Here is a 19,383-nt window from a genome sequence, read left to right on the forward strand (position 1 = left end):
AACAAGTCAAGCAGTAACCAGAATTAAGTAACAGTCCTGCCTGCAGTTTTATTGTGATAACACTCACTGTAAGGACATCACTACAGTATACCAACCCAAAAATGTTTGATCACAACAACTTGTATGAAAACTAAGAAAACACAAAAAACATAATAGCATAAGGTAAGTAAACAATACTAAAAATGACTTTAGTCAAACAATGTTACAGAAATAAGCTGAGAATGTTATTACTTCCAGTTGACAGTGGTTGTTTTACCATGACCTATTTTCATATGTACCTGTGCCTCCTGTTGCAATGGGAGAAAAAAAAACATTATCAGAAATAACACTACAAAAACATATACATTTTCATAAATAAAATTAAACCACTAATAAAATAAAGCATCTATAATGAAGGCAATCTTCAAAGAAAATATATGACCAGTAATTCATGCAGGCTACATTGGTAGTCATGCCAACAAAGTCTGAAACAGTCAGTCCGGATGAGGGAGAGGAAAATGGTGATCAGCATCTGATAGAATATTGTCATTAGCCCCATTTATACCTGCATCCTTTGTCCTGATCTTGTCCACATTCTGATTGTGCCCACATTTTTAGACAGGTGTAGATAATCAAAAGACACATTGTGATCTGATTGTGATCAGATCATCCTGCCTACCTCCAGATGTAGTAAGACACACATTGTGTCTGGATATCTTACAAGTCTAGACAGATCTGGACAGAGAAACCATTTATATAATAATTATTCCGCCCTCTGAAAACATTGACAGGTGGGACCATTAACTGATTAGGTCAACATGTCTTACAATAAATCAATATTATTTTGAAAGAATAGCTATGAAATCATTTGTATATAAAGGAAGGGACCAGAAAATCTGGTCACAATGCCGACACAGTGGGAAAGGTGACACCTAGACAGTCGCACAACTGAATGCATTCAACCGTAATGTGTCGTACGTATGTAACCCAACCCCTCTGAATCAGAGAGGTGCAGGGGGCTGCCTTAACGTTCAAGGCGACTGGGGAGCAGTTGTTATTGTTGGTGCCTTGCTCAAGGGCAGAAAAGCAGATTTTCCCACTTTGCCAGCTCAGGGATTTGAAAAAGTGACCTTTCAGTTACTGGCCCAACGCTCTTAACCTCTAGGCTACCTGCTGCCCTGGACGAATAACAGACATTTTAAAACCACGTGTAGACACGTTTCTTGAAATGTTTGCACAATCAGAATGTAGACAAAATCAGGACAAAGGACCCATGTTAGCACCAGATATAAAACAGGGATATAGAAATAGAATGAGAACTAATCTACGGAATTTATCAGCCCAGTCTGATAAATTGCATCATATGCAACCATGTTCTGATTCCCCCCTTTGGTTCCATAACAGGTTCCTAGCAGTATAGCTCTGGACAAATCTCCAGATACATCTCTCAACGGTTATCAAATCTGGTTTAGTGCTGAAAAACCTTTTTGTGGTTGTGTTAGCTTTTGGAATGTATGGGCTCATGCTATTGATTCTGAAGGATGATGTTGGCTCTCACTCTAAACAACCGAAAAGTGGAAAACAGCTCCATAGTTACTTGATTATGTAAAAAAAAATATATACAACCATAATCAAGACGAAACACTACTACTGCCTGCCATAGATGCCCATGTATGGGGCAGCTTGTGCTTTCCCCAACATGAGACCTTCATACCCAGCCAGTCTATTAGTCCAGTCAATAATAGGCAAACTGATCGTGAGCTATGACAGAGTGGCAGGAAAGTAAATAACAAGGGGGATGACAAACTGCACACATGCTCTGTCACAGAAGTGGCACAGTGTAATGTAATGACAGTCCTATAGTGATCATCCATGCAGGACAATTTGATCATTATAAGCAGTTCATCACTATAACCGCATTCACTATAAGCAGAGTGCACTATAACGTTTTTTTTCTACCGTCTATCTGTAGTATCATAATGAGGTGTATGTTTTCACAGTAAACCTAAAATGGCACTAATGGTTGAAACAGTCAGGATGATATCCCCTGAACCATTAGTCCATGTAGTGTGTTACACTGGGTTGACGTCGTGGTTCTGGTTGAGATTGAGGTTGTGGTTGTGCAGGGCCTGGTTGCGGTGGTGTCGGTGCAGGTGGATGGAGTTGGCCTCGGGCAGGTCGATGGGTTCGAAAGTGTTGGATACGGCGGGCATGAACTGGCGGAAGATACTGACACTGCCATGCCAGAAGGTGGGCTGGGGTAGGCGGCCCGTGGGGGTCCAGGTACGGGTTGAGGGGTCGTAAGCTTCCACCACGTCAGACAGCTCAAACGTGTTGTCATAGCCACCAGACACGAAGAGACGACCGCCCAGGGCTGCCACACTGCCTCCTACATGGACCTGAAGAAGGTAAAAATTTTATTATCAGTTGAGAATACGCCGATCTTAAAACAAAACTTGTGTAGTCTGCAATTACAGATACACATGCATTACATATGTTGATAAGAAATACTATTGTCAAGGCTGATGGAAAAAGTGTGTCAAGCCATAAGTCTTAACACCTCGAGTGTGTTACATACCTGTGTCATGGGACTGATCTTGTCCCATCCATTCTTCTGAGGGTTATAGACGTCGACCTCTGCCGAGTCATCCCTAGAACGCAAGAATCTAGTGAGAAATGTCACGCCTAGGCAAAATCATATACCATTCATCCTCCTTTTGTCTGTTTGCTGATGATAGGCAGTTTTTTAAACATTAAAACAGAATAATTAACCTGTATGTAATACCACATTATGTAGAGTTCATTTTTTTATCTCATCCAACTGTTATAAAGTTGATCCCATTGAGATTAAAAACATTTTTTATAAAGTGGCACATTCCTGTCCATATTCTCCTCACCTGACAAAGTATATGAGACCATTGAGAGTGACCGTTTTGGGAGCAAAGGACCACGGCGGCAGCTCGCCACAGTTGACTAGGGTCCATCGATTGGCTTCCGAATCATAGCACTGGATGGCCATGTTATCCTCCCCAGTGGTGGTCATGGAGCCAATGGCGTAAAGGCGCCCCCTGCAGGGGGTGGTGGAACAGTTGTCCATGGCGTGCAGCATGGGGGGCAGGGCCTCCCAGCAGTCCAGCGCGTGGTCGTAGCGCTCCGTGCTGTCTGGCGCCACCACGTACAGCTGGCCCTTGAGGACACAGGAACTGTGGTACTCCCGGGCTTTCAGCATGGGCGACACCTCGGTCCACTCATTGACGCTGGAGTTGTAGCGCCACACGCCGTCATAGAGTCGTGAACCGTCAGATCCTCCTAAGGACAGGAGAGAAGGGTGTCAGAGATGGAAGAGATCCACAAAAATACAAGTAGCTACAGTGCATTCGGAAAGTACTAAGACCCATTGATTTTTCCATATTTTGTTACGTTACAGCCTTGTGCTAAAATGAATTAAATAAAACATTTTTCCTCAATCTACACACAATACCCCATGATGACAAAGTGAAAACAAGTCTTTAGAAATGTTTGCAAAAATAAATAAATGAATAACTTATTTACATAAGTATTCAGACACTTTGCTGTGAGACTCGAAATTGAGCTCAGGTGCATCCAGTTTCCATTAATCATCCTTGAGATGTTTCTACAACTAGGGGTCCACCTGTGGTAAATTCAATTGATTGAACATGATTTGGAAAGGCACACACATGTATATATAAAAGGTCCAACAGTTGACAGTGCATGTCAGAACAAAAACCAAGCCATGAGGTCGACGGAATTGTCCGTAGAGCTCCTAGACAGGATAGTGTCGAGGCCCTGATCTGGGGAAGGGTACCAAAACAATTCTGCAGCATTGAAGGTCCCCAAGAACACAGTGGCATCCATCATTCTGAAATGGAAAAAGTTTGGAACCATCAAGACTCTTCCTAGAGCTGGCCGCCCTGCCAAACTGAGCAATCCGGGGAGAAGAGCTTTGGTCAGGGAGGTGAACAAGAACCCGATAGTCACTCTGGACAGAGCTCCAGAGTTCCTCTGTGGAGATGAGAGAACCTTCCAGAAGGACAACCATCTCTGCAGCACTCTACCAGTCAGGACTTTATGGAAGCCACTCCATAGTAAAAAGGCACATTACAGCCTGCTTGGAGTTTGCCAAAAGGCACCTAAAGACTCTCAGACTATGAGAAACAAGATTCTCTGGTCTGATGAAACCAAGATTGACCCTTTGGCCTGAATGCCAAACGTCATATCACTACGTGACACCATCATTACAGTGAAGCATGGTGGTGGCATCATGCTGTGTGGATGTTTTCAGCGGCAGGGACTGGGAGACTAGGGGAAAGATGAACAGAGCAAAGTACAGAGAGAGATCCTTGAAGAAAACCTGCTCCAGTGCGCTCAGGACCTCAGACTGGGACGAGGGTTCACCTTCCAACAGGACAATGACCCTAAGCACACAGCCAAGACAACACATGAATGGCTTCGGAACAAGTCTCTGAATGTCCTTGAGTGGCCCAGCCAGAACCCGGACTTCAACCCGATCAAACATCTCTGGAGAGACCTGAAAATAGCTGTGCAGCGACGCTCCCCATCCAACCTGACAGAGCTTGAGAGAATATGCAGAGAAGAATGTGAGAAACTCCCCAAATGCAGGTATGCCAAGCTTGTAGCATCATACCCAAAAAGACTTGAAGCTGTAATTGCTGCCTAAGGCGCTTTAACAAAGTACTGTGTAAAGGGTCTGATTTTTATTTTTTATATACATTTGCAAAAATGTCAAGTCTGTTTTTGCATCTTCATTATAGGGTATTGTGTGTAGATTGATGAGAAAAACGATTTAATCAATTTTAGAACAAGGCTGTAACGTCACAAAATGTGGAAAGAGTAATGGGGTCGGAATACTTTCCGAATGCACTGCGGTGCTTATTGAAAACCCTTTGCTGTTCGAGCAGAAATCCCCAAGAGGTCAACCTGACATGAGATCTGGGCATCAGCTTTATGCGGAAGTGGCCCTCCACAATATTTGCAGTTTTTTACATGATGAATAACTTGGAAACTGAATAACGATACGAGTCCACCAGACATCCCACCAGGGGTCTTTTCACAAATCCAGAACAAATTCAAGAAAGCGTACAGTATTATACAGAGCCATTATTGCATGAAACTCTGTTCCATCTCATATTTTTCAAATGACAGCAAACCTGGTTTCAAAAAACAGATAAAGCAACACCTCATGGCACAACAATTTGGATTTGTTGTGTGTATGTATGATAGTTTGTGTGTATGTATTGATATATAGGCTACGTGTGACTTATTAAAAATGGATGTAGTTCTGTCCTTGAGCTGTTCTTGTCTATTAAAGTTCTGTATTATGTCATGTTTCATGTTTTGTGTGGACCCCAGGAAGAGCAGCTGCTGCTTTCGCAACAGCTAAATGGGGATACACAATTTCAATACTTTAATCAAATGCAATATCTTCTTTCAGTTTCCTGGCCATGTGCTGTACTCACATTCTGTGTCTGTATGTAGTTTCACCTTGTAGATGTAATGACAATATTGCCACAAGGACATTGAATCAAAGGTACCCTACTAAATCAACCTGTCAGCATGAAGACACCTTTCATAAAACCAGCCCATTCCCCAACCATGTGTTCTGTGCTGCAGCCATATGCGCCTTCTGCCAGCGATGGTACGGTATGAGAGCACTACTAATGAGTTATGACCCCTATCACGGACCAGAATTACAGGCAGCGTTCGAGGGCCTGGGATATTTTCTCAGTGGAAACACTGTCTTTTCCTGAACCTGAAGGCCACTCGGTAATGATGATTGCCCCTCATTTAGACCTGGGTTCAAGTAGCCTACTATTTAAAATCACTTCCAATATGTTATCTGTGCTTGATTGAGCTTGTCTGGCTTAACAGACAAGCTCAAAATGGCAGTCCCAAAATGGCAAACCTTGCATGTCTAGCACTACAGGCAGCTTCAAATACATACTCAAAGTATAATACAGATTTCAAATTGTATTTGAACCAATGATGTACACTACCATTCAAAGGTTTAGGGTTAGACTTAGAAATTTCATTGTTTTTGAAAGAAAAACATTTGTGTTTTATTCCCATAAAATAACATCAAATTGATCAGAAATACAGTGTAGACATTGTTAATGTTGTAAATGACTATTGTAGCTGGAAATGGCTGATTTTTAGATGGAATATAGGTGTACATAGGCCCATTATCAGAAACCATCACTCCTGTGTTCCAAATGGCACGTTGTGTTAGCTAATCCAAGTTTATAATTTTAAAATACTAATTGATCATTAGAAAACACTTTTGCAATTATGTTAGCATAGCTGAAAACTGTTGTCCTGATTAAAGAAGCAATAAAACTGGCCTTCTTTAGACTAGTTGAGTATCTGGAACATCAGCATTTGTGGGTTCGATTACAGGCTCAAAAATGTCCAGAAACAAAGAACTTTCTTCTGAAACTCGTCAGTCTATTCTTGTTCTGAGAAATGAAGGCTATTCCATGCGAGAAATTGCCAAGAAACAGAAGACCTCGTACAATGATGTGTACTACTCCCTTCACAGAACAGAGCAAACTGTCTCTACCTAGACCAGAAAGAGGAGTGGGAGGCCCTGGTGCACAACTGAGCAAGAGGATAAGTACATTAGAGTGTCTAGTTTGAAAAACAGACACCTCTCACAAGTCCTCAACTGGCTGCTTCATTAAATAGTACCCGCAAAACACCAGTCTCAACGTCAACAGTGAAGAAGTGACTCCAGGATGCTGGCCTTGTAGGCAGAGTTCCTCTGTCCAGTGTCTGTGATATTTTGCCCATCTTATTTTTATTGGCCCGTCTGAGATATTGCTTTTTCTTTGCAACTCTGCCTAGAAGGCCCGCATCCTGGAGTCGCCTCTTCACGTTGACATTGAGACTGGTGTTTTGCGGAGGAGTATTTCTGTCTGTAATAAAGCTCTTTTGTGGGGAAAAACTAATTCTGATAGGCTGGGCCTGGCTCCCCACTTGAGAGCCAGGCCTACCCATGGCTGCACCCCTGCCCAGTCATGTGAAATCCATAGACTAGTGCCTAATTCATTTATTTCAATTAACTGATTTCCTTTCGTTGAAATTGTTGCATGTTGCGTTTATTTCTGTTCAGTATAATTTCAAAACGATGCATTAAGGTAATCATAGTATAAATGTGGAAAACTAAATGTAGACATTAATAACTGCATTTCTATATCTTCCAAAATACTTTTTACAATAGTGGGGGAGTGCCAAGATGGAGGAACAGTGGCTCTAAACAGTGTCAGTCATCTAGTGTATATAAATATTTGATGTGAATCCAGATCTGTCTCTCAGTGATGAGCCCATGGACCACTGCTGCAGTCTTAGCAGGACACCATATCCCTCCCGCCTAGCTAACTTACCTCAATTCTCTTCTCTCTCACATAGAGCAAGAGTAGCTGGCTGCTGTGGTTTATTTATACTCACACTGCCTGCCTGCTATTTCATAAGATGCAAAATGGCTGGAAAGCTGCAGAGCATTCTGGTAACAGAGTGACTAAGACACCACACAGCAACGGTAACCACTTATGTACACTGCAGTCCATTGTAAAGTTAAACTCAATGTAGATTATAGCTGGATACAATGTGTTTAAACATATAGCCTGTGTTACATCTTAAAGATGTTATGCTGCTTTATCCAGTAAAATCAAACTCCAATACCTTTCATACTTTGTCACATGTAAAACTACTTATTACCCTTCATAAATCCATTATAAAGTATACCTCAATGATAAGTGTTACCAAAACATAAATAGTGTGTGCAATAGTGTACAGTATGTCAGGGCATTGTCAACTTACCTGTGACATACATATCGTTGCCCAGGGCAGCTATACTGTAGCCCCCTCCCAGGTGATCAGGGAACTCAGCAAGATAGCGCCACTGTCCAGTCTGAGGGTTGTAACAGTCCACAGTGACCAGCTCGTCGCAGTCCTGGTCACAGCCTCCCACCACCACCAGGATCTCAGCCAGTCCGGTTGAGGGCCGTGGCCGCATGCGTTGGCAGGGTCTGTCGTGGCGGTCGTACTCACACGACTGGAAGCTCCGGGCCTCGCTCACCATTCTCAGGCAGGAGGGGGAGAGGTAGACCAGTGGGTCGCTCTCCACGTGGGCGAGTAGATAAAACCGGCGCACGAAGGGTAGTCTGACCTGCTGCAGCAGCTCAGGCCAATAGTGGAGCCGCCTCTGTAGGTCTGCTTTGATCCAGCGCACCGCAATCTGATAGGCCGTCTCCTCCTTGTCCACACACAGCGCGTCGTCCGACACAAACTCCAGCAAACGTTTCCAGGGCAACCGCTCAAAGTCCTTGCCTTTGGCCAGATCCACAATGTTCTTGAGGACAAAGCGGCGTGCGCTGACGGCTAGATCGCGGCAAGCGTAGGCCTCGGCAAAGTCCTGGATCTCCAGGCAGTTGGAGACATCTAACCTCTGCTCAAGGAAGGCACAGCAGGCCTCTTTGACCGAAGGGAACTGGAACAGGTCGGCAGTCTTCAGCAGAAGATCTACATTATCCTGGGTGACTGTGACTCGGCCTGTATAACAGAAGTCCACCAGCAGGCCCAGCAGTTCAGCAGACACCTCGTGAAGGACCACACGGTCCATGGCGCTCTCTCTCAATGTCCCGGCGAACATGGCCCTGAAGTAGGTGCTGGCTGCGGCCAACACGGTGCGGTGGCAGTGGAACTCCTGGCCCTCGGCGCACAGAGTGATGTCGAAGAACTTGCGCTCAGCACGGAGCTCGTGTATCCCCCGGAGAAGGTTGAAGGCGTGGGCCGTGTCGAAGAAGGGCAGCGTGGACGGCTGCGTCTGGATCACTGGCTTCTCAGATATCACTCCTCCCTCTAACCCCCCTCTGTTCATCACCCCCCCCTCCATCTCTCTGTTTGGATATCTCAAAGAGGTTGTACTCAGAAGACTGGGTTAATCTGAAAAACAGAAAGAGCATTATCATTTCTCTTACAATCACTTCTAAACGGGTTCACAGATTCAGATTCACTCACTGTACCATAACTCTTAATACATATCCTACAAACCAAAAACACATTAAATAAATAAGCAACACTGTAAAAATTCAACAGAGTTAGCGTTAGCAAGGCAAGCTACTTACAGAAACCGGTTGTATTTTCAACACAAATAACAACCAGCTAAATTACAGTAAAATAAACGATGAGGATCCCCCTGCCTGATGAGACCTACTGGGCAAATTAAAACAGGAAAACAACACTGTGAAAAAACAGTTGCCTGTGTTCTAGAAGGTACCACTGCAATTTGGACAGCTCCAGTGACTATGAGCAGCTCCCTGTCCGTGTTTAAGAAAGAGAGCTCTGGGTCTATAAATACACCAACAGGCAGTGTCCATTTCCACTGTGTGGGGAGGGTGTGTGTGTGTGTGTGTGTGTGTGTGTGTGTGTGTGTGTGTGTGTGTGTGTGTGTGTGTGTGTGTGTGTGTGTGTGTGTGTGTGTGTGTGTGTGTGTGGAGTACGCCTAATACGTTGTGGATTACCTCAACTCCCATATCTCTGTCTGCCTAACGTACATCCTCCTATCAGCCCCCCCGAGGTTAGTTGTCAAACTAGAGCCTGCCACTGGCCTGCTGACAGTCACCCTCAGACCCAAACATTGCACTTCCTGTCATAACACCCACAAATCAGCTTGTTAAAAACTCCGGACAGACTAAAGCTACCATGTGTTCTAACCAGGCCAAACACAAGAAATACCTACTTGACAAAAAGAAAGTCTCAGTTCTCTGAAAACTGTATTAATCACCTAGCATGCCGCAACAAAAGGAGAGCTCCCTGGTTTCGCACTGAAAAGTTATAACAAGTCTGCTCTAATAAGGAGAACATCCATGACAAGGAGGGAGTCTCAAAAGAAAATGTTACAACGTTTTAGGAGCTGGTTTAAAACTGTGAGTCACTGTGTCATGTCACAAGATTCACACATTTAAATAGAAGCCCCAGGATTCTTACTGGAAAGTTATTTCTTGCTAATGTTGCCTTTAAATCTGTAATCTTCTAGACTTAGCTTATTTCTAAGACGATTATCAGGTCAAATTGTACAATTCATATTGAACATCGACACGGAAGTTGACTCATCATCAATGCTATTCTACATGTTAATGTCATTGGGGAGCTTCAACAACAACCAGTCATCTGAAGGTTCAGTAAAACCTTCATGGCTATTAGTATCCAACATGATTCCAGGTGGGATTCCAGGAAAATCATGCCTACTTAAAATACACAGGTCTTTACAGAGTTGAGCTTCATAAAGGCCTTCCATTGCAAAAAAACTAAAGACGCAGAGCGTAGAACCTCAGCGGAGCACACAGCTCACATTCCACACCAGGATTCAACAATGCAGCCAGCCGTCAGTCGGTGAGCCCTGAACCAACTCCCCCCCCCAAGGACAGAGTGGGCCCCCTAAAGGTTAGCATACTCTACAGAGGTCTGAAACCTGCTCTAGAGTCTGCCTAGCTCTGCTCTTTAAAACTTCTGGGTAAGTGATTGTTTCAGGTTGAAAGGGATAATTGCATTTCCTTGTACTGTACTAGGATCTGGTTCACCAATTCTACATATGTCTATGAAGTCAATGTGTCAGGCTATAACTCCTATAGCACAGCATTATACAAGCCAGCTACTGCCTTTCTGGTCATATATTAAATTGGATATTATAGTACATTCAATTGAACAATATAAATCCACGCTACTATTCCTTCTCGCCCCCATCTTGGTGTGAAAGTAAGTATGATAGCCTACCCAGCTAGCACATTTGGTTCCTTGGAAGTTGTGGGAACACACATTTTTGGTCTCCTATCGGTTCTGGGAACGAAGCCATAAGTTTCCTGACCGGTAAAACTGAACTTTTTTTTTAACATTCTGAGAACGGAAGTAAACATTTTGCCAGTTCTGAGAACGTACATTTTTAGTTTGCAGGGAGGTTCTGGGAACATTTTACTATGGTTCCTTGAAAGTTTCCCTGGCAGGTTATTTGAATGTTCTAAGAACAGAAATTATAGGTTATTTGAAGGTAATTCAATAATGTTCTGAGAACATATTATTTCAATAAGACTTTTAATAACACTGCTAGCTTAGTTTGGGTTAACTGTTTTGAACTTCAAGCACAGATACTGTAGGACACATGGAAATTAATATGCTTAGACATTAATCATGTGAACAGTTTTTTTGATTGTGACACGGTACCAGTGAGATTCAAACCTATGATTTTCTGTTCTCTATCCCTGGAATTAGTCTGGTAAAGTAATGAAATGTCAAGAAAATAAAGTTGTTTTGTTTACGTTCCTTAAAACTTCTTATGGCTGCAATCCCGTTAACGGGATCGATATGACAACAGCCAGTGAAAGTGCAGGGCGCCAAATTTAAACAACAGAAATCTCATAATTAAAATTCCTCAAACATACATGTGTCTTATACCATTTTAAAGGTAATCTTGTTGTCAATCCCACCAAAGTGTCCGATTTCAAATAGGCTTTACAGCGAAAGCACCACAAACGATTATGTTAGGTCACCGCAAAATCACAGAAAAACACAGCCAATTTTCCAGCCAAAGATAGGAGTCACAAAAAGCAGAAATAGAGATAAAATTAATCACTAACCTTTGATGATCTTCATCAGATGACACTCATAGGACTTCATGTTACACAATACATATATGTTTTGTTCGATAAAGTTCATATTTATATCCAAAAACCTCAGTTTACATTGGCGCCATGTTCAGAAATGCCTCCAAAATATTGCAGAGAGACACGTCAAATAACATAAATACTAATCATAGACTTTGATGAAAGATACATGTTTTACATAGAATTAAAGATACACTTGTTCTTAATGCAACCGCTGTGTCAGATTTCAAAAAGCTTTACGGCAAAAGCACAATATTCAATAATCTGAGAACAGCGTTCAGTCACAAAAGCAAGCCATATAGTTACCCGCCAAATTGTGCAGTCAACAAAACTCATACAAAGCATTATAAATCTTCACTTACCTTTGCTGATCTTCGTCGGAATGCACTCCCAGGACTCCCACAAGAAATGTTTGTTTTGTTTGTTAATGTCCATCAAGTATGTCCAAATAGCTATTTTTGTTAGCGTGTTTGTTAAACAAATCCAAAGTCAGGAAGCGCGTTCACTAAAAGCAGACGAAATGTCAAAAAGTTCCGTAACAGTCTGTAGAAACATGTCAAACGATGTATCGAATCAATCTTTAGAATGTTTTTAACATAAATCCTCAATAATGTTCCAACCGGAGAATTACGTTGACTTCAGATGTGCGATGGAACAGAGCTCCCTCTCATGTGAACGCGCATGGTCAGAACATGGTCACCTCATGGCAGACCTGACTAATTCCTGTCTCCTTCGGTCCCAATTCACAGTAGAGGCATCAGACAAGGTTCTACAGACTGTTGACATCTAGTGGAAGCCGTAGGAAGTGCAAAGTCATCCATATCCCACTGTGTATTCAATAGGGGCTGGGTTGAAAATCGACCAACCTCAGATTTCCCACTTCCTGTTTGGATCTTTTCTCAGGTTTTTGCCTGCCATATGAGTTCTGTTATACTCACAGACATCATTCAAACAGTTTTAGAAACTTCAGAGTGTTTTCTATCCAATGCTAATAATAATATGCATATATTAGCCACTGGGACTGAGGAGCAGGCAGTTTACTATGGGCACCTTTCATCCAAGCTACTCAATACTGCCCCTACAGCCATAAGAAGTTAAATGTGCTGAGAATGTTCAAAAGCCAAGCAACTATCCTGCACCACTCTCAGAAAGTTGTGGGAAGGTTGAATGCAAAATAAACATATGACAACCACGCTCTCACCAAGCTCTAAGAAATATATGGTTCTCAGAACGTTATGTGCTAGCTGGGTACTCTGTAACTGTACATGAACAACACTGTTTTTTGACAAACATACATGTTAGAACTATATCTGTGGGACACATAGAGTAGGTTAAGTGATTTCCAAAGACCCGAGAGGGGTATTAAGCAATTTACGAGTAGTGTTTACCAACCTAGAATAGCAGAGTGAAAGCGATAGCCTTCACTCAGAGCGAGGGAGAGAGCAGAGGTGGGTGGAAGGAAAGAGCAGAGGTCGGTGGACTAACTTGCTGGTACGTCAGGACCAGGAGAAGAATACAGAGAAAGTATTGTGACCATCAGGCACCATGTGACTAGAACCTACCCACCAACCCACACAGGAAGCATTTTATGTTTATTGGCAAACGTGGACGATACATGCCACCACCCTCACCACGTTTCATAACAGTAGTGGCCTGTGTGGCTGGCCCAGGAACTAGGAACTTGAATCATGCTCTATAGTTAGGGGGTTTCACCAAGGAGGTCATACTTCCTAAGATAGGGCCAACACAGTCAGTCACAGTCAGTCATAGTTCTCAATAAAAAGCCAGTCGTCATCTAATAAGTTGCTGGACTATTTTTCTTGGGTGGAAATGGGGAATGGCTGATGAGCTAAGCTTGGTAATATAGTGGTAATAGATGAATTGCTAGGTGTCATTTCCTTCTAAATACACTTGTTGACACCAATGACTGTAGGGTTGACAGTTCAAAATACCAAGAGGTAAATGTCAGACCACATGGTAACAAACAATTTGTAAGGCCTCACTTTCAGCCTGAAAGTCTTCTTTAGGTTATTTTTCTAGAAACATAATATGGCACACATCCTGATGCCGCAGAGTGAAACCCTATACAAAATGTTTTTAAAAAATCCTCCCCAGTGATCCTGGAAAGAAGTACATTGATCTCCATGAATGTGTGCCTACAGCCAAAAGAGTCATTATGTTATGAAGTATGGTTTCAGAAAGTCTTCGAATCCAGCTATGAAATGTTTATTTGGAAGCTAGGCCTATTCTGGTTGGGGTAAATAAAAACCAGACTGAACTGTTTTCCTTCCAGTGGGTCCGACTTCACTATTCAGCCAAAACAACAACATATTCTGTTGGCCCCCTGCTGGTAGGCCCTGGTAAACACCAAAGAAGCAAAATCCTATACCTAATTACTCTCAGTTCAAAAGCCACACCAAAACTATGGTTCCATAAAGTGCCTAGTCATCACTTAACCTAGCTATAAATAATATAAAAAAAGAAAGAACAGTGATTAGAAACCCAGGATACATTTGAAAAAGTACTAGCCACCAGCAGGCCAATATAAGCCTGGTCGCAGATCTGTTAGTGCTCTCTAATTGCCACATCATATGGTTTGGCAAGACAGCACTAACCGAGCTAGGACCAGGCTAATATTGCACCTGGTAGGTAAATGTCCATGACAACACAGATGCTGCAGGGCCTGCATACTAGGGGCCTGGAGAACCAACAGAGTGGAGCGAGCTAAAGCGCCGGGTTCTCCACAGCTGATCCCCATGCAGCCTGGCTTTAAAAAGAAAACAAACCCAGTCAAGTACTTTTCACATTCCATCTGGAGAGAAGAGGGACAGTTTGAGCCCTGAATGTGGTGGGGCTACTTAGATAAGAGTAACACTGGGTGGAGTGGTGGAGGGCAAAGCCTTGTATGCTGACTGATAGCACATTGTCTTTGCTCACCAACCTATAACCTTAAAGTACTTTTCCATAAAAGGTGAGTTCATGTTCTATTTGTCACATGCACAACTACAGTGAAATGCGTAACTGGCAAGCCGTACCCAACAGTGCAGTATTCAATATCAAAAAAGTATAACTAATAACAAAATATAATTAATAAAAAAACATGAAATAAGAGAGAAGCTACAGTATATACAGGGTCTGTATATACCAGAACCAAATTTACAATGTGCAGGGATACTAGAGTATTGAGGTAGATATAGGCAGGGATTAGGAGACTGGTAGCAGGATAAATAATAATAAATAGTATGGCAGCAGCATAAGTGGTGGGTGTGTGCGTGGTGAGATTGTGTAGGTACAGTGGGGAGAACAAGTATTAGATACACTGCCGATTTTGCAGCTTTTCCTACTTACAAAGCATGTAGAGGTCTGTAATTTTTAATCATAGGTACACTTCAACTGTGAGAGACGGAATCTAAAACAAAAATCGAGAAAATCAACCAACCCAAATCCATAGTAAAAGCCAAATCCATGCAAGTGTTTCAATTTATGATACAAAGAAATGTATCAAGACTACATTACTACAATATCATAAACCCCATGGCATTAAACTTTTTTCCCCCTTTCTAGCAGTAAAGACAGTAGGCCCAGAGATATCACGCCCATAGGGGGCACAGAGGCACATGCCCAATCAGATTTGTCCTGTTAAATAAAATAAACATTTGTTTCTTTATTATGACTTTTTTTTTCTCTCTATGAAATACTAGCTTCTAGTCACATAGCAATTTTATGAAGTTGGCTTTAGCTAGCCCAGATAGGTTCCCAATCTCATAACTAGCTACCAAGAAACCATTTCAGGCTATCAATCAGGTTAGAGTAGCTAACTTGTTAGCCTCTTTTAGAATTTGAGAGTGAAATACTTACACACTTGTCTCTAACATATAGGCTCAACATTCACGAACAGTCCCATTACAAGTCAGAATGTTGAACAAACTTCATTTAAACTTACTTTACCTGTTGTCCGACAATTTTGACTCTGTCGGAGGTAATCTGATACAAAATATCTACAGGGAAGTGTTATCAACCCAACCTTCAGTATGCTGGTCTGTATATCGGTTTGTATTTCCGTTTTTTATTTTCAATATTGATGCAATTCGCACGTGACAAACACTTGCACAATATGGCCGAGCCTAACCAAACCACAGACCGAACGGCAAACACTTCCATCTGATTGCGAGGAAACGTGCTTCGGTCGACTACGTTCGGTTACATTCGGCTATTGTTAACATATACTCTTTACAGACAGACATTACAGTATGTTGCTTGAAAAAATACAAGGCTATGTTTTTTAGGGCCCAATTCTTAACAGTCCCATTTTTACCACATTCTTGCCGGGATAAGCCTTTTATATGTCCCGTGCACATGCCAGCAAGTTCAGGAATGGGAGTAGGCGTGGGCCGATGTAGGTGAACATCTATTTGAATAAATCCATTGAATATACACCGTCATAAGGAAATACATTTTTTATTATTTTTAGGCAGGTCCTAAGAACATTATATTTATTTCCAAAAGAATAGAATGGGATATTTTGAGATGAATTATGTTACTGGTCTGTGCCCCATGCACATAAAATCAAAAGTTATTATGTTCATTAAACAGACAAGACACACTTAGGCTACCCTGATCACAGTCACACACACAGCATTTAATAGTGGGCTATATTATATAATGAAATATAACAGAGTAAAATACAAATGTTTTTCCCAAACAATTTGCGTCATGGCAACGTGTGGAACCGCGGTCATATAAAACGTGATATTTGGAAACAGCCCAAGGCAAGCCCATGTTCTTTGAGCCACATTTCATCTCTTTCCTACTCTCTTAACGGCAGGTAGCCTAGTGGTTAGAGTGTTGGGCCAGTAACCGTAACGTTGCTGGGTCAAATCCCTGAGCTGACAAGGTAAAAATCTGTCGTTCTGCCTCTGAACAAGGCAGCTAACCCACTATTCCCTGATAGGCTGTCATGGTAAATAAGAGTTTGCTCTTAACTGACTTGCCTAGTTAAATAAATGTTTTTAAATGATACTCTCACTCTGCTTTGTTAGGGAGCAAGCGTAGGGTTGAGAGTCCCTCATCATGATACCGAAGGAAAATAATATCAATCTATATTTTAAAAAACACGTGAGTCTGGTATTCATATTTCACAACCTCTGCAGGCTTTTGGAGTTGCCTTTACGCGATCAAGTAAAATAATAGGCCTTCAGTGCATGTGGTGGGTTATGCGAAGAGATGGATGAAGTAACATGCCTAGCAACCATTAAGAGCTTAAGAGCGTAGTGCATGCCAATTAAGCATTAAGGCTGCATTTCATACTAAACCGTAGGCAGAACTTTACCGCAATAATGACTAGATCGGTTGGCGGAAATAAAAGTAAAGGCATTTGTCTCCGGCAATACCTTTCATTTATAAAGAAAAGTTGACAAAAAGTTGGCGGGATGCTAAAGCTAGCGGAACAACGTCTTGGTTTGAAAGGCGTAATATTGTGCACCAGGTGCAATGCGTCAAGAGATTGAAAATACAGGCGACAGAAGCTACCGGCGTCACAAAAAGTTGGGTAAACAACACTTTCCTGTGGATAGCCTATCTCCACCTACCGCCAATAAGAATGATGTTATTCAACATTCTGGCTTGTAGAGACTATAGCATCTTTTGTAAGGCGACTTCAGTCAGACTGAAAATCCATGGAGTAACCACGGTAACAGTCTGAACTTTACGCAACTACCTTGTCTAATCTTAGCTGGTTTGCCTGCAGGAACGGTTGGTAGACTTTAGAAAAGCAAGCAATAACTAAACGCTGGGGTCGCGTTAAGAGTTCAGAAATTTGCATTTTCAAAACTCAGACCTTCAAAAAACAAATGGTGTTTTAAACCATTTCTCCTGTGTTTTATATTGAAAGTCAAAAGAAAAAAATGCTTGCTTCAATAGTGATCATGGGCGTGCAACTATAGTTTTCATTCATAGATAATACATTAGTAGAACACATTCGGCTGAAAATAGCTTCATTTTCATCAGATGACAACAGAAGTGCAACACTATTGGCTAGCAGCCACACATGAGCTAACAATGAAAAGGTAAGGTATCTTTTGCAAAAACGATGCACATTTTCTAATGTTTATCCTAGAAAGAATGTAGCCAGCTACATTTCCTAGTGTTTTGTTTGAAATCAATCTTGCATTTTACCAAAGAAATGCAGGCTACACTGAGAGAAAAGTAGCTACACCAATCAGAGCTCTGTCTGCTGATAGAATGCCTGATGGTGAATTCTCAGAGTGGAGAAGTGTAACTGAAACACAAAATGAGTCTGATGCCGAGCAGAAATTACAATAAGAAGAATATTGTATAAGATATTTCTTGTTTTATATTTTTTTGTGTGTGAAAAACGCAGAATTGTTTTAACGCGAACCCTGCTAAATGTAACGTTACTGAAAAACAATGAAACTCCTTTAAATCTTTTACCCAGATTTTAGCAGAGATGCAGATACGCATATTTAGTTTCTTTAAAAATATAACCAGCCAGGAGGATACAGACATAGAATTGGGCATGTTGATTATTGCTCTACATTGCAAGAAAAAGCTGTTTCGGGTGTTTGAATGGAAAATTATCAGATTTATGGACGGGGGCTACCACACAGGTATTCACTTTGTGCCCCCTCCGATTTTTGGGGTGCATGTCACCCGAGTAGGCCTAATCCGCATTAGATTCTGTTCATTATAAACAAGGAAAACTATTAAAGATTGACAGGTATCCTACGAGTTACCAGTGTCTTTGTTTATGCGATTATAACAGCATATACTACCTCCTATATCATGTAGAATTCCATTATTATTTAATGTCAATATACTGTCCAATCACGACGGTCTCCTTTCCATCGAGGAAAAACAAAACCTTCTTCGCAGACATAAAATATATACATCATTAAGTAAATACACTTACCAAATGTAACGTATTCTAGTCAACGAATGGGTTATAGTTTTAAAAGCTTTACATTTGTTCACATTTCCTATCTGAAAATAAACTTTGATGTTGCTTCTCTTCTCCAGTTATCTGCGCCATGATTCTGCGTCGTGTGAAGAATTGGGACAGCCACAGATTATCCATTATATTTCCCAGATATTCTAGTGGCCGCTCTAACCATGAAAATAAATGTCTTAAAAATGGAAGGCAGGAGGCAAGATCAGGTGGGATCATTCTAGCCAATGAGAGGGCAGAAGCATGTGAACAAGTACAACTGTTTCCACTGGTTACCAAAGCCACAAAGTCAAAATTGGCTATATCGGAAGGTGTTTTTTTGTGTGTGTGTGTTTTCGTCTTCATTTAAAGTTAGGGTTAGGCATAGGGTCAGCAGCGTGATAAATGTTAGGAAGATGACTTTGTGGCTATGGTAAATAGTGACGACCAGGCATAACTCACAAATAAAGTGTTTTTTTCTCAAAATGGCCGGGATGTCACCTCTCCTACTTATATCAGTACACTCGTAACAACCTAATCATTACGAAACGTATATTTGATCAAATAAGCCACACGTAGCAAATAAGCCATTACATGTGTTGTTCACCAAATTCGACACACATTGACCACACAAAAACTCCTCGCTTGGTGAGTAAAAAAAACGAAAAACCGCCACCTGCTGGAGATGATACATTTTGGGCCCAGTTATCCCTCTCGCTTTGACTCTTCCTCTCTGGTACAGCCTCCAAACGTGCTTCTTCTTCT

The 19,383-nt window shown here is 41.8% G+C and overlaps 1 protein-coding gene across 2 annotated transcripts; it reads right to left on the minus strand.

The window, feature by feature from the left end:
• Positions 1-23: 23 nt before the first annotated feature.
• LOC129860654 (kelch-like protein 21) lies at positions 24-18,825 on the minus strand. Of its 2 annotated transcripts, none has more exons than XM_055931271.1 (5): positions 18,604-18,825; positions 7,837-8,961; positions 2,877-3,288; positions 2,558-2,630; positions 24-2,378 (listed from the first exon to the last, which is right to left on the minus strand). In XM_055931271.1, exons 2-5 carry the CDS (start codon positions 8,909-8,911, stop codon positions 2,052-2,054), a joined length of 1,887 nt encoding a protein of 628 aa, XP_055787246.1. In that variant the 5' UTR covers positions 8,912-8,961; positions 18,604-18,825; the 3' UTR covers positions 24-2,051. The 2 variants fall into 2 exon arrangements, with proteins under 2 accessions (XP_055787246.1, XP_055787247.1); XM_055931272.1 differs by lacking the exon at positions 18,604-18,825 and adding an exon at positions 9,144-9,294.
• Positions 18,826-19,383: the final 558 nt, after the last annotated feature.

Source organism: Salvelinus fontinalis, chromosome 8 (genome assembly GCF_029448725.1).
Source record: "Salvelinus fontinalis isolate EN_2023a chromosome 8, ASM2944872v1, whole genome shotgun sequence".
Classification (NCBI taxonomy): domain Eukaryota; kingdom Metazoa; phylum Chordata; class Actinopteri; order Salmoniformes; family Salmonidae; genus Salvelinus; species Salvelinus fontinalis.

What these genes read in the sequence shown, in the direction of transcription:
- LOC129860654 (XM_055931271.1), bottom strand. Translation starts at nt 8,911, where the DNA reads ATGGAGGGGGGGGTGATGAACAGAGGGGGGTTAGAGGGAGGAGTGATA. An exon ending in CAACGATATGTATGTCACAG is followed by an intron (nt 3,289 to 7,836) that starts GTAAGTTGACAA and finishes TCCTGTCCTTAG; the next exon opens with GAGGATCTGACGGTTCACGA. An exon ending in GGTCTCATATACTTTGTCAG is followed by an intron (nt 2,631 to 2,876) that starts GTGAGGAGAATA and finishes CTTGCGTTCTAG; the next exon opens with GGATGACTCGGCAGAGGTCG.